General features: G+C 37.1%; 1 protein-coding gene across 1 annotated transcript in view; it reads right to left on the bottom strand.

Annotated features, from left to right (window-relative positions):
* MOXD1 (monooxygenase DBH like 1) overlaps nt 1-14747 on the bottom strand; it is a 51152-nt gene that overhangs the window by 25474 nt on the left and 10931 nt on the right. Inside the window, exons 2-4 of the mRNA XM_082048444.1 lie at nt 14004-14150; nt 12384-12551; nt 12175-12258 (exon numbers count right to left, since the gene is read on the bottom strand). Coding sequence (XP_081904570.1) covers nt 12175-12258; nt 12384-12551; nt 14004-14150 — 399 coding nt within the window. The remainder of the gene's footprint in view (nt 1-12174; nt 12259-12383; nt 12552-14003; nt 14151-14747) is intronic.

Below are 14747 nucleotides of genomic sequence, written 5' to 3'. Positions count from 1 at the left end.
GCATCCCAGGGTCAGGCAAGGACCACCCTCCCAGCACCCCCACCCATCTGTCAGAAAGCATTAAATTAATGCCACAAAATAGTTAGGGTTGAAAGAGATACCTCCAGTGCTCAACTGGCTGCAGTCTAGCATGGACAGGCTGCCATAATCTTTTCTGAGATCAGCCACATCGGTTGCATGTACACAGCTATGTGTCCATTTCTGGTTTTCTCACGGTACAATCCAGATCCTAAATTCAGACTTCATTACTAACAAACCCCTTTATATCACTCTCTGTCCCAAGTGCTTCTGAATTTATACTTTGCTTCTTATTTAAAAAGTGTATATTTTGATGACTGAATTGCAGGAGGCAGAACAAAGCCACTGTTTCTGGTTCACTGATAGTCATCTACATATAACAGGGGGTATTACTGCTTAACCTGAAGTGTCCTTCAAACATAAAAGTGTTCATCCAAATTATTTTCATACATATTTCTCACATCTTCAACCTGGAGGAAAATATAACCTGTGTAGTTAGTGACAAATCTTGCTACTTGTTTTTTAATGCAAAGGAGATGGAGATGGGAAAAAGGCCCAGGCAACAGCAACAATCCCCAGCCCCAACCTCATAATGTGATTAGGTAAGGTTTCCTTGGACGATGGAAATTTTCTCAATGAAAAATAGAGGTTCCATACAATTTAAGGCATTTAAATTTGCATGATTTGTCCTTAATACGCATGGAAGTGTTTTTTTCCCAAGCAATATTCAAATACAGGACATAATCCCAAGTTAAAATAGCAGTGCTCACTTGTTTATTTATTTATTTAAGCTATATTGTTGGCATTTAGGTTTAACCAGTTTTGGGTGTACTTTAAAATATGTAACAAAAATTCTAACATCACTGTGGATAAAAAGTCCTTACCACATGAATAGAAAACTTTATTCAAAGCACAGATATTTCCTGTTCTTGGTGTAAAGAAGAAAGGATCTGTTTACTCAGTGACTGCATATTTCAATGAAGGCTCTTATTTACGTTTTATTAGTATACCACATTAAGAAGTAATTACCATACTTCCATTTAAAGATGCAGAATTTTTATTGGGAAATGATATGCACTTTCAGGTAAAAATTACTGTTGCTGCACTGTTAGCTTGGAGAGAAGGCTATGTATCTAAATTCACACAAATCCTAGTATTATAATTAAAGAAATGTTAATGATTACACTGTACATCCAGAATTTCTACAAGACAGTATGCAGAATGACTTAAGTACTTTAACCAATAAAACTGAATTATTTAGAATGAGAAGTAAAGACTAGTTTAGGGCTTCTTGTTCTCTCTGCCATCAAGCCCATTCCTATGTTCTTCTTCCTAATTAATTGCCTGGCACTCCACCACCTGAAGAGTTTCAGACTTTAAAGGCATGCAGTAATTCAGACTAAATCCAAAAGAAGCATACCTCAAAGAAACATTCATAAAACATTGTTTCTGCCTGAGGTATGTCTGAAGATCTAAGATAATGCATTTAGTAACAGTTGAAATATACAACCCTGAGAAGCAATCTCATAAAAAGCTCAGGTCAAGAAAACACAAGTTTCGTTTAGTTATAGTTCCTGGCTATACACTCGTTCCACTCTGAAGCAGTAGAAACACCACCAGAGTGGTTACAGGATTTGGTACAGTCATTGTCAATCAGCACAGCTGACACACATCAAGCAGAATTAATCGGTAATTAATCAGCAACATCATTACTTTCTTGTGAAAACCATATCATAATAAAGTAATATGTAACAAATATGTTCCAGATCTAAAGCCAAAGGACCATAATAATATATAATTTGAATATGTATTATATAATATAATAATATAATAATATAATTTGACTAGTATAAACAATAAAAGCAGTGTTCATTAAACCATCATTCATCCACAGTGATGTCTATCTATTTCTCTGAGATGGCAATGGAAGATGTTTTCATTCTACCGTACAAATGTAAAATGTTCCCTTCGATCATGTAGCTTAATAACACTGTACTCACTTTTTCTCCTCCTGCTTGAGAGTGAACATGCAGCTTTGCTCGAAGACAGAGTGTGTGAGAATTTACAGTGTGTGTGTTTCTTGTTTTACACATACTGGAGTATACTGTTAGGAAATTTTTTTTCTGACAAGGAAATACTGACTTCTGTGAAGGGCTACCAAAAGGGAACACAGACAAGAAAAGACTTTGAGCGTTTGGATACTGAGCTTCTACAGGACTCAGCAACGTGGCACCTAAAGTTTGCTGAAGAGAAAGTATGAGATAAAATAAGCAAAAGGCTCATGATTTTGACATGACACAGCCTCCTGAGTCAGCAGAAAAAAATCTTGGGAACTATAGCTCATAACCCTCTAAAAATTTATATTTACAGGGTCTACATACAAACATGAGATGGCTTACAAAATAAGTGCAGTGAGGTAATGCCTACATTAATAACATGATAGCCACATTTTCTCAATCCGAGCCAGATCCTGGCACCCTCGTGTAGGACTCCAACATCCCTCAATGGCACCCATGAAGTCACACAGAAAGGATGATTTTCAGATGACATTGTTCTTTTGAAGTTACTTGAGAATATTATGTTAAAATTATACTATATTTATCCTCTAGAAACAAAAAATTTAATTGGCACTTCATAAAACAGAAATACACAGTTCCAGTCCAAGCAACTTAAGAGATAGTAATGGAAAGGTCATTGAAATGAGAGGATGGAGAAAGGAGAATGAAGGGCATTATTTTGCCGTTTATAATAATTTGTTTAGGTATTTATATTTTCTCAAATTAGAATATTTTGGTGTTGTTCTGTTGTTGTTTCTTTTTCTTGTTGTTTGTTTGGTTGTTTTTTTTAATGTATTTTAGTCAGATTCAATATTTAAATTATTTTGATACTAGGTCTTGGTGCAAAGAGAAATTATTCACAATCAAATTTTGGTTCAGCTGTCATCAGTGTGGATTTGGATGTCATGTGTGCTATGTGTGGACATGGTGAAATGGTATTGTCTGACAGTTGCCTGGAAGATGTTTTCATTCTACCGTACAAATGTAAAATGTTCCCTTCGATCGTGTAGCTTAATAACACTGTACTCACTTTTTCTCCTCCTGCTTGAGAGTGAACATGCAGCTTTGCTCGAAGACAGAGTGTGTGAGAATTTACAGTGTGTGTGTTTCTTGTTTTACACATACTGGAGTATACTGTTAGGAAATTTTTTTTCTGACAAGGAAATACTGACTTCTGTGAAGGGCTACCAAAAGGGAACACAGACAAGAAAAGACTTTGAGCTATTAATGTTCTTTATTTCTATTTCACCCCTGGGAGTCAATGAATCTATGCTCTGGACATAGCTGTAATTACTGTACATTGCAAACGGAAACAGAAATTGAGAGGATATTGTAACGTTAACCTCAGAAAACTTATCCCGGGGGTTGCGGAGTGAGAAGAGGGAACTGAAGGGAAACACTTTAAACAGTTAGATTGGAAATGAAATTTCTTGTCAATATAAATGACATTGGGGTAATTAAATGTGGCCCTATACAAAATTTGTTTAAGACGTTAGTATGAGACTTGTCTGAATTAGAAAGTTGATCTTAAGAAGCAATGCTAAGAAGTCAGTGGGATTGAGGTAGATCTGCTCTGTGATCCATCTAGGCACTCACTTCATACTGTGCGAGTCCCATCAGGCTGGATTTTAATAGCTATGAACCTGCTGTTCAGGCATTTGCACAAAAGACTGTTTGTAATTGCTCATTTAAGGCCCAATTCAGCTCTAAAATATTTTATTGCTTGCTATGATAAGAAGTGTGGACCAGTTAACTGCAGACAATTCCTAGACACAATTTTCTTATTTTTTTCGGTGCATAACATAATCACAGGTTTACTCTAAAGTCATACACAAAGCCAAGGATGAGGAAGAAGAAATGAAGACACGGCACAGCATAAAGTGGGGTCAATAAATAGCAATCCTCAGCTGAAGATCACCCTACAAAGACCTCAGAAGGTGAAACTCAGAGAACTTCACAAAAATTGTGCCCTCCTCCATGCTCGTCGTTGGTCATCTTTTAAGTTAAAGCTCCTTTCATCTAACACTTCTATGTAACTATACTAATTCTGACTTTCATTTAACCAGAAAATCACTTAAAATGCATATTTTCCAACCACATGTTGGCACAGTCAATACATTGCCGTAATGGATGGATGTTGTTTGAATTATAAATAAATAAATAAATAAATAAATATCAAAGAAACTGGGTTAAATTAACCAGATATTCAAGTTTACTGATGACAGAAATGAAGTGGATTATTTTTGCATACCAAGTATGGAATAACTAATGCAGCAACAGCTGCATAGTTTAAGTATTCTTATTGTAAAGATATACCTGGGAAATGAAAGAATACTACCTCAAAATATGTTCCACTGAGAAATATAAAGTTTGGTGTGACAGTAAAATCTGCGGTTATTTGTAGTTTCATCTTTGATCACAGAATGAAATAACATATGAAATTATTTTATATATGAAATAATTTAGCATAATATGGGAGAAGACAGTATTTCTGTTATTTCCTGAGACAGATGCTTGGGAAACTTTTAATTCCCACTTAGATTATTCTTTAACGCTGCAAAGCCTAATGGGCCAATTTAGGCTTGCACTGAAGAGACAGCCCTGCAGATCAAAGGGCAGATAGCTTGCAATCTCTGCAGCACAAGATGAGTGTTTCGTTGCCAATCTAACTTACCGAGGCTGAAATTGCTTTGCAGGGGAACATACAGGAAAATACAGAACATTTGTTTGTGTCAGGCTGCATGATGCAATTTGCTAGTTATCACATTTAGCAAAACGTAAAAGTTCAAGCCAGAGAACAACAAGCAGTTACTGTCTGGTATCACTCAAGTTAAAAATCAGTGCCCTCATTTAGGTACTGAAGACTACAGGCTGCCCTTCTGGCTTTCAATCAATCAGTCTCTTAAACTGGAGTCCCTTTGTATTTTCACACTGGGGTCTTTGGTATTACTAAAGCATTCCACTGTCAAAAAACAGAGTTACCCTTAGCAACAAGTTTTTTTGGAGTTTTTACTTCCTTATCAGGGATTGCTCTCAAACTGAACATGAAGATTAACTGGCAGCTGCTGGTGTGCTCTAATACAGGCCTTTCTTTGACTGAAAAGAGGCTCCCTTTTCTAAGGAGATCAAGAATGGAAAACTTTGGTGCTTATATAAAAATATGTCCAATGTAATGCTTCTCAGTTAATGTTAAATAATTAAGTTTTTCTGGTGACATGCTTGGCCTGTTTTCACAAGTCACATCTTAAGTTCACTGCCAAAAATTACAAAGGGTTATGATTGACAAAAATCTATTTTTTTCCCAAAGGTAAATTTTAAATAAAAAGTCTTATTTTGCAATTTTTGCTCCTATCACAATCTCTTCTGTCGCCTGACCATTTTGGCAGGACATGTGTCCCCTGATTCATCCATCTGAGAGCTACATATCTAGTACAGGCTGGTTATCTGGGTTCTCTCTTGAGTCAAAAGAGAGAAAGAGAGCCTGAACCGTACCTCCGACCTGTGGATAGGTCAAGTTAGATGAGAGAAAGACTATCTTCATGGTTGGAAATTTACCATCTTTAACATGTTGCCTGAGTTTAATTTAGTATGCATGAGGTGTACTTAAGAGATACTGAATTTTGAACCCATAGTCTAATCCCCAGCATGGGGCTTCTTCCCCATTTCAGTGCACTGAACCTTCTCACTTCATTCTCATAAACAGGTTCAAGTAATGAACATGCAAGGCGTGCTCCCTACAGGCATCCAAAAGTTTAAGAGCTTACAAAATGCAACCTACTACCCTCTTTTCCAATGCCAAATGCTCTCTAAAACTGGGCATCCCATTACAAAAGTTCTCTTACAGAACCCAAAGTATTTTACGCTCTTGAGCACAGACACATTGCAGTCTGCTGTCAGTATTTCTCTGACTATGCTCGCTTCAAAAAAAACCTCAGAAAGTTTGGAACTATAGCAAAATGAGTAATTCTTAAAGATACATAGATACAGCTAAATGACCTTACTACTCAATTGTATGTGTTATTTTACATAAACTGATTTTCCTGCTCTTAATAGTGAAATTCAGCATCTGACATGTTTTTGTCTATGGGTTTATTACTACTGAAGCCCAGAGAAACTACCTTCCCTGAGGAAGAAAGAAATTAAGAAAATAAAGAGGGAAGAATTATGGTGTTGAAACTAGCAGAGACATGTTATACACTGAAGCTGAAAAGCTTCATGCAAATAGATTGTGGCTCATCTTGCATATAGAATTATACATATCATTCATTCACCAGTAAATACTGTAAGTTTTCAGAAGTTTACACACAGCATTAAGCAATTTGTCAGATGTAGTGGGAGACCACAGGCATAGGGAATTCACAGAAAATCTAGAGACAGTAGAAGAAATACTGTATTTTAAAGTTTTCTAATTGCGGCAGAAAAAAACAGTGGAGCACATGGGAGACCTGTGGTTAATGTGAAGCCAAAATAATGAATCTTCAGCAGATGCAGTTGTATTAATAAGAAATACAATGAAATTAAAGGAACAGATGACATGGAGTATTGAAAGCTAAGCTGAAGACCATAATAAAAATGTTGTATCCGTAGAACCATGAGTAGAAAGAGCAGTAAAAACAAGCTTTGAAAATACAGCAAAAGCTGTATTTACTGAAATACAGGGAAGTATTTATCATGAACGGGAAACAAATTTTCACTGTTGTGCCACTGGTAAACATCTGCATGATGCCAACTCACACTAAGCGAAAAATAAATTCAGCAAATTGGTAGAAAAAAACAGTCACAAACAAATGGTCTTACAAACTGTCAAATTAGAGAATGACAAGTGAGCACACACATATCCATGCACACTGAAAATCACGAAAATCAGAAATATCAATGGTACAAGAATTAAAGGATCTCAGAAGTACCAGTGTGCTTCCACTGAATAAGTTTTGGTGTTTGTTTTGGGTTTTTTGTTTGTTTGGGGTTTTTTTGTTGTTTTTTTAATGAGTGTGGGCTTTTTGTTTGTTTGGGGTTTTTTGTTTTGTTGTTGTTTTGTTTTGTTTTGTTTGTTTGTTAAACTGAAAGATCAATAAAAAACTGTTAAAACAGGCTATTTACAAAAGGGAGAGTGCTGCACAGACTCCCCTTTTCAGTGGGTGCTCCCGTAAGTAAGCACCCCGGGTTCTGTGAGCCCTCACTCCCATCCCCGCTGTGGCTGCGGCTTTGCCTGTAAGGGCTCCCCACAGCTGAGGGGCTGCCCCCAGCACCACTTCAGCAGGGAGACAGAAACCTTTTCATGCAGAGGTCAGTGCATGGACATGCCTGTGTGTCTGTTCTACCAGAGGGTCCCTCCCTCCCTCTGAGAGGTCTTGCCAGAGCAGAGGTCCTTCCCCAGGTGCAGTTACTGAAACCAGAGAAGTTTCTTTAGGGATGTGAGCAAGACGCACATTCAGAACCAGTCAAAATAATGATATTTACAGAGCACTGCAAAAATCCTAGCAAGAAATAACCTTAAACCCATCTCCGGAAAGTCTGAGCTAATAAGTGGAATGCTTTTTTTTCTAAGAAAGCTACTTCTGAGAAAGCTCCCAGCTAACTTCCATATGTGAGAAAAGTAAAATTCCCTGTAGGGTAGTAAGCCTGAGGCACATACCACAGCCTGCAGCTCAAAGCAGCAAAACAAGCTAGTGCACATGTAGCTGCAGGAGGATTTTGCAGACAAGCGGCAATGTGCAGCCGGGGTCCACCGCTCCAGGACCACTGCGGCAATCCTGCAAACAGCTGACTTGAAGAAAGACAGTTGCCTTCTATTACCTCCAAGCAATCCCTTTCATCTGTTCTGCATATTGCTATTTTCAAAACAGATCTATTACCCTGATAATTGGTTCTGCTAACAAAAAACAAACGGGAGGAAAACCAATAGAAGTTTAACAAATTTTCAAGCAGCAACTGCTCAGCCAGGTAGGCTGCTTGAAGCTGAGGAGTGATGAATTCCACCAGAGTCACAAAACCAGCTTGGTGCCTGGTATTAGTTGTAATTTGGATAACCCTTATCACTATTGTGCCCAGATATTGAGATATCATTTTATTTCTTAGCAGGCATAATATTCTTATGAGTTACGTCTCCAGGGCTTCCCAGAGGCATCAGAGATCTTGTAACAGAAGGCACTGTACGGACAAGAAGGAAGACAAAATCTCTTCCCTAGGGAAGAAGCTGCAAGAGATATGAAACAAAGGAAGATTAAACAGGCAAGTCCTAACACTCACTATGTGCCCTGTTATAGCAGTGAAGCTCTGTTCTCCATTGGTAAATGCAGCATAAGAAGGGATTACTTATTCATGGCCTTATTCTGCCTATGAAATGAACACAAGATTACAATCTTACCTCTTGCAGAATTTACATATCATGTAGTGCAGCTTGAGCAAGAACAGTCAATGAAAATATACCATTTTTCTTTACCTGAGGTTCTTGGAAAGTAGCATGAATATTATGTAAAGAGAAAGAAAATACCTAAGTTCTTACATAATTTAGCTTTGACTGATTTTGAGATTTCTTATGCTAGTTATTTCTTTATCTTGTGCTAACAGAAGAACCCAGCTCTTGCAGTTGCTACCCAAACAAGTCCTTTGATTCACTTCAAATTAAAAGCTTACTTATGCAAAGAATCAGGAGGAGGACTGTGCCTGAGCTACCCATAAGGCAAAGGCAGCATAGTGGGACATCTGAAAAATAAAGCTTTGCATTGCCCAGAGGGTCATTCAGTTTTGCGAAAGCACAAAAGAGGAAAAGGGTGTGTTCTGGACATCCTCACTATTCATCACAAATGTTTTATTAGTTCAGGTGCCGGTCTCGTCTCATGGACCAACAGCCCACTTCCACCCAGGGACTTTGGCTGTGCCCCCGGCCTGCACCCTCCTGTTGAGTTTCACCAAAAGGGATTCAGTTCTCGAGTCCCACAGCTGCTCCATGGCAGTAGCCACACCAACATAAGCAAGAAAACCTTGAAGTTTCACTTTAGAACTGTGCTTCTCATCCAAACACTATTGTAGATGCACCCTAGGAGCAAGTATTACTACTTGTCCAGCTGTTGCACCCTAGACTGTATTCACAAAATATTTTTTTTCTGCCTGAGAGCTTATAGTTACTCTTTGAAATAATGCATGGTCAATGGAAGTTAAAAAATCCTATTTAAATTTAGAATCTGTATTCAGAATCTGGCATTTGTTAACCAGAGATGATTAAAACTTTTGGCCTCTACCTTTAATGATAAGTCTGATTTTTTTTCTCAGACAGTTTTCTTCATTAAAATATTGTGCTTTCCTTATAAAACTGAAATTTTTTGGAGGAACATCTTTACTTTGAGGGTGACAGAGCGCTGGAACAGGCTGCCCAGAGAGGTTGTGGAGTCTCCCTCTCTGGAGACATTCAAAATCCACCTGGACACATTCCTGTGTGATCTGCTCTGGGTGAACCTGCTTTAGCAGGTGGGTTGGACTAGATGATATCCAAAGGTCCCTTCCAATCCCGACCATTCTGATTCTGTGATTCTTTGTGACATTTTAGAACATACATTATTATGAAAGGCTCAGAGCAGTTTTCAAGAAGAAAGGAATGACAAAGAACAGCTGAACAGTACGAAAAAAATATTGTGGCTGTTGCACCTACCAGAGACTCCAGATCACTGGCAGATTTACGCATACACACAGCTAAGCACACACTTCTGTGGTGGTGATGGCACACATTATCCATCAAGAGCTGAACTGCACTTCAGTGCTTGACAAAATCATACAGGAGGAGAGAAATGGCCAAATTCAGCTCACAGGTACATTACTTGAGTAGACGGAATTATACCAGAGATGAATTTGTACTGTTTTAAAACTTTTTTTTCTGTCTGTAAAAATGAGATGTGTAAGTTTGTGTGAAAATGCTGCTACAGAAGGAATCCAGAACCAACATCTACAGTCTGTTTGATCAGGACAAACAATTCGTCTATCCTCTCCTTTGTGAAATTCAATCTTTGTTTGCATAGCTAATATCCTCTTAAGTAGCCATAAGCCCTATCCTGTGTGTATCAGTAGGCTTTTGGGAATGTTTAGTTTGCAAGACTGCAAAGATACTATTCCACAACAACCTTATGTGTCACCTACAAAAGTCACACATGAATGTGTAAGTTGTGCCCCTGAAAGTAAATGCTAAGGGACTGTTCTTACATAATTCTTCTCTCTTTCTATAATTATTTTTCTCTCTCAAAACATTTTTTAAGTGGCAAGATGAAATTTTTTTGCTTTTCTGAAGGTGGAAAATCTCTGAGGATTCTACTCTAATATTTACCTTTATAAAACACAAATAAATTGCTGGTTTCATAAAGTGATTTCTAAAATTATAATATTATTTATGTATCATCATAAAAGCAAATAATAAGAAACTATTCTGAAAAATTAGTCAATGTACTTCTGAGCTAAAATCATGTTTTAGCTTACACCAACCACAATTTTTTTTAAAGAACAGTAACCATACGTGCAGTCAGGCAAAACATTTAAATAATAAATTCAGAAAATATAAACAATAAATAGTTCCTGGAAACTTTTGAGCAGACCAGCATGCATCTATAACTTCCATCAAACTTAACATGGAAAGCATGATCCTGACACTACCATTTTGAAGCCTTCTCTCTTGAAGGCAGAAAGCTGGGAATCCTGACATATATTACTAGCAAATTCTGCTTTTCATAGAGATCTGTGAAAGCAGCTGTTGCAAATTTCAAATGGGATTAAAGACCAAGTATCTGAAGGCAGAAATGTGGACCTTGCAATTCTTCATTTTGATAAAGTACAGAAACCCACAATATTTCAAAATAATGGAATGTGTTTCTCAGATGCACTGAAGATCATATGTTAAGTTCTCTGAGTTAATTTAAAATTTCAGTCTTACTGAATGCATTGGAGAAATATAACTGACAATAGTCCAAATAATGGAATAGAATTGTGCACTTAAAAGCATTAATGGGTTCAAAGAAAGATAAGAACAAGGGCCAAATCTATCCCACAGTGCTATTTTGAGCAGTCTAGAATGATAAAATGTTGTTCTTTTCAGAGGTCTTTGCTATATTCCTTCTGGGAAGGAATGCGAGAACCATCTTTCCATCAGCACTCTTAATCGTTCAGTTCCAAACTGAAAGTTAGAAAATGTTTTAGAGGAAAGCATGTTTATGCATGTGGGTTTTGAAATCGCCTTGGATCCTGCTGAACCTTGTGTAGATGTAAACTACAACATCCATCTCTTCTTTCATAATATTTGGCTTTTACACAGATGAAGATAATGGAGTCTATACTCACATGATGTAACATGGAGTAACTCCACTGTGGTCATCGCAAGAGACATGATTTGAATCAAATAAGAACTTGGTCCTTTATTTTAACAAACTTACCCTTTTAATTATTTTTTAATATAAAATTATTCTCTGTTAAAAGAAATTAATTAAGTTCCTGTATAAAAGTAGAAACTTGATGGAATGTGTCTTTAGACAATTTTATTTAGTATTTCCCAAAAATGTTTATGGACAGAAATAATTTTCAACCTTGTTTTCCTAAGAGAAAGAGAGAGGAGAGAAAAAGAGAAAGAGAGAGAGAAAGAGAGAAAGAGAGAAAGAGAGAAGAGAAAGACAAATGGAAAGAGAAAGGGAAAGGGAAAGGGAAAGGGAAAGCAAAAAGGGAAGGGGAAGGGGAAGAGGAAGAGGAAAAGAGAAAGAGAAGAGAAAGAAAGGGAAAGGGAAAGGGAAAGGGAAAGGGAAAGGGAAAGGGAGAAAGAGAAAGAGAAAGAGAGAGAGAGAGAAAGAGAGAGAGAGAAAGAGAGAAAGAGAAAGAGAAAGAGAAAGAGAAAGAGAAAGAGAAAGAGAAAGAGAAAGAGAAAGAGAAAGAGAAAGAGAAAGAGAAAGAGAAAGAGAAAAAAGGGGCTCTGTCACTGTCCATGATGATCATCAGTGCACACCAGAATCATTTGACCCATATTTGTGAAGACAGACACAAGATCTTGTTTTCACTCCAGTAAGTAGTGAAACTAATTTTGAAAATGCAAGAATTTATTTGAGTAATGGTTATCTGAGTCACAATCACTCACCTTTGTCACATGATGTTTTTCATGTTGTACGGGAATCTTAAACATTTGGCACCAATATGTTGTATCCTTGTCTGGTACAGGCACCTGTCTTAATAAAAAGGGCAAGAACACAATATTATAGAAGTCTCATTACCCTGTAGTGTAAGCCCAAATCTTTCACTGCCACCTTATCCCATCTCCACATAAACCCAAAACCCAGAGTAACTTACGTCTTTGTTTGTCAAGTCAAAGTATGGCAAAGAGGCAGATAAGACTTCCTCTTTCTCAGGGTTCAGTAAACGCAGACTCTTTGTACCACGGTTAGCCCCATGGTAATTTTGACCTGCTTCTCCCATGTCTTTGTGGTGGTAGGCCCATATTACCCTCACTGTGCTCTCCTGAAAAAACAAAATAACCAAAGAACCCGTAAGGAATGGGAACAAGATCTTCCTCATATAGTTCACATAATTCCTAAGATCTGTATGATGTAGGTCTTGCTGTATCTGAACAATGACAATGTGTACCAGAGGGAGGAGCAGTCATCTACTGATTCAGTTTTGCCTTCAAAATTAATAATGTTTTATACTCATAGAGTTCATTGCAGATCTGCATAATTTTAATCTGTCTCTGACAGATTCCTTCATTAATGTCACAAATTTAAATTGCATCTGCAAATAGAAGAACAGATTCATAAAAAGGTAACCAACTAAACATATCAAACAATTTTCTCTAGAGATACCATTCATTTGGCCAGCAATCAGAAGATTTCCTCCCAAAACAGTTCCCAGGTTCTACTCTGTAAAGATGTGGATATCTTCTGTGAATTACTGTCTTTACATACTAGGCAAGATAGACATTCAATTACAGTACAAATTTACATCCATAAAATCAGTCTACAGTCACAGCGCAGATCAATTCTCTGTAAATCATTCTCAGATTGCAATAATCACCCTTGAGACAAAATACTCTAATAAATCCTGCAGGGCCCCAGAAAGTTAAATTACACTGAGACAATTTGGAGCAGGTGCAAAAACCATAGGTCCATTGACTGCCTGGAAATCTGTCAGTTTATACAGCTGTGGATTTGCTTCCTGCATCTTTCAGCTCTTCATGTTGTTATTATTGCATATATTGTGAAAACACGGATAATGAAAATAGTGTTGACGTACAGCAATCCTTCCAAAATGAGCAGTAAACAAGCCAAAGCACAGAATGCCTTGCAAATCGCTCTAACCTGTCATTTCCAATACAAAAGTCATCAAGTTCATATAATTTAAAATTATGCTTAGGAAACAGCACAGCAGTCCCTAGGGCAATAGGAGAATTTGTCATGAAAAGTATTTTGCCATGGAAAGAGTTTTATCATAAAACTCTTCAACTTCCTCATTTTGAATAAAGAAATAAAACAAAAAAAATATACTATAAATACATACAGTCCAAAATTTTTTAAAAGTCTGTCTTTAAGATCAGTTACAAGTTAGTATAAGATCTAAAAAGTGTTTCTCAAGTTGGCATCTCTTGAATGATTGTAACTGTGGAGTATGGGACCTGATGGTCCAGAGATACCTGTTTCAATCCTGTGTTCACTTGATATGTTAGAAATTAGAGAACATAATGCGTAAAAGTAGAAGGGCAAAGAAAGCTGAAATTAAAATATAAGAGCTTAATAAAACTAGCTCAAGTATTTTTCACGGTTAATTTAAGTTGACCAAACAAATGTTTTGGAAAGTGAATTTCTATAGTTCCATCTTTTTACTAGGACAAGATTTTAATAACAAGCTTCATAACCATGTATACATTTGGTTTGTATTAATTAGTTCATCATTCTACACACAGGCAGAGCCTCTTACCGTTATGCTTTTGTCATTTGTATCACAAGTGTGTAGTTCTCTGCTAAAAGCCAATACTGTATGTGTGCTGTTTTCCATGGCATATTCCAGATGGTAATCCTGTTGAGGGTCCTTTTTAAGTACTCTGTTTTCATCTGTAAAATAATCCTGTCAAAATAAAGAGTGAACCATTAATATAAACTAGTATTAAATTAAAAATAAAACATTATGTCCATTACTGAAGCCTCTTAAAACACATCTTTATGAAAAATATTGAAATATCACAGTTTTGTATCAAGTTATAAGTCTGAGGTAGCACTGAACAATTTTTTGATTAAAATCTTCAGGAAAGCAAGTCTCCTTGATAAGCTGCTTGAAGAATATCTTGAGAAACTTTAACAACATGCTGCCTGTACATAACCACGGAAATATTGGCTGCACTCAACAACCAAGAAGCCTAATTTATTGCAACTGGGGTGTCGTGAACTTCAGGGGTAATTACAGAGAGAACGAATTTCACTTAATATTCACATCAAAACAACTTTTTCTTTCTTTTTTCTTTCCAACAAAAAGCAAACCTCTTGAATGAACCAGAACCAAAGACCCCATGGCTTAACTAGCTCAGTTCATACAAAAGGTGCTGGGCTGGGGTTGGGGTTAGGTTGGGGTTTTGGAGTAGGGGGGAGCTGTTTTTAAGAAAGAGGCTCCCCGGCCGGGGTTCAGCAGAGGTATAATGGAGGAGCGGCTGCAGCGATGCTGGGTCAT

The sequence above is a fragment of the Streptopelia decaocto genome (assembly GCF_964273445.1).
Source record: "Streptopelia decaocto genome assembly, chromosome: 3".
NCBI lineage: Eukaryota > Metazoa > Chordata > Aves > Columbiformes > Columbidae > Streptopelia > Streptopelia decaocto.
Note: the sequence above shows the minus strand (reverse complement) of the source record. Positions and strands in the feature narration are given on the sequence as shown.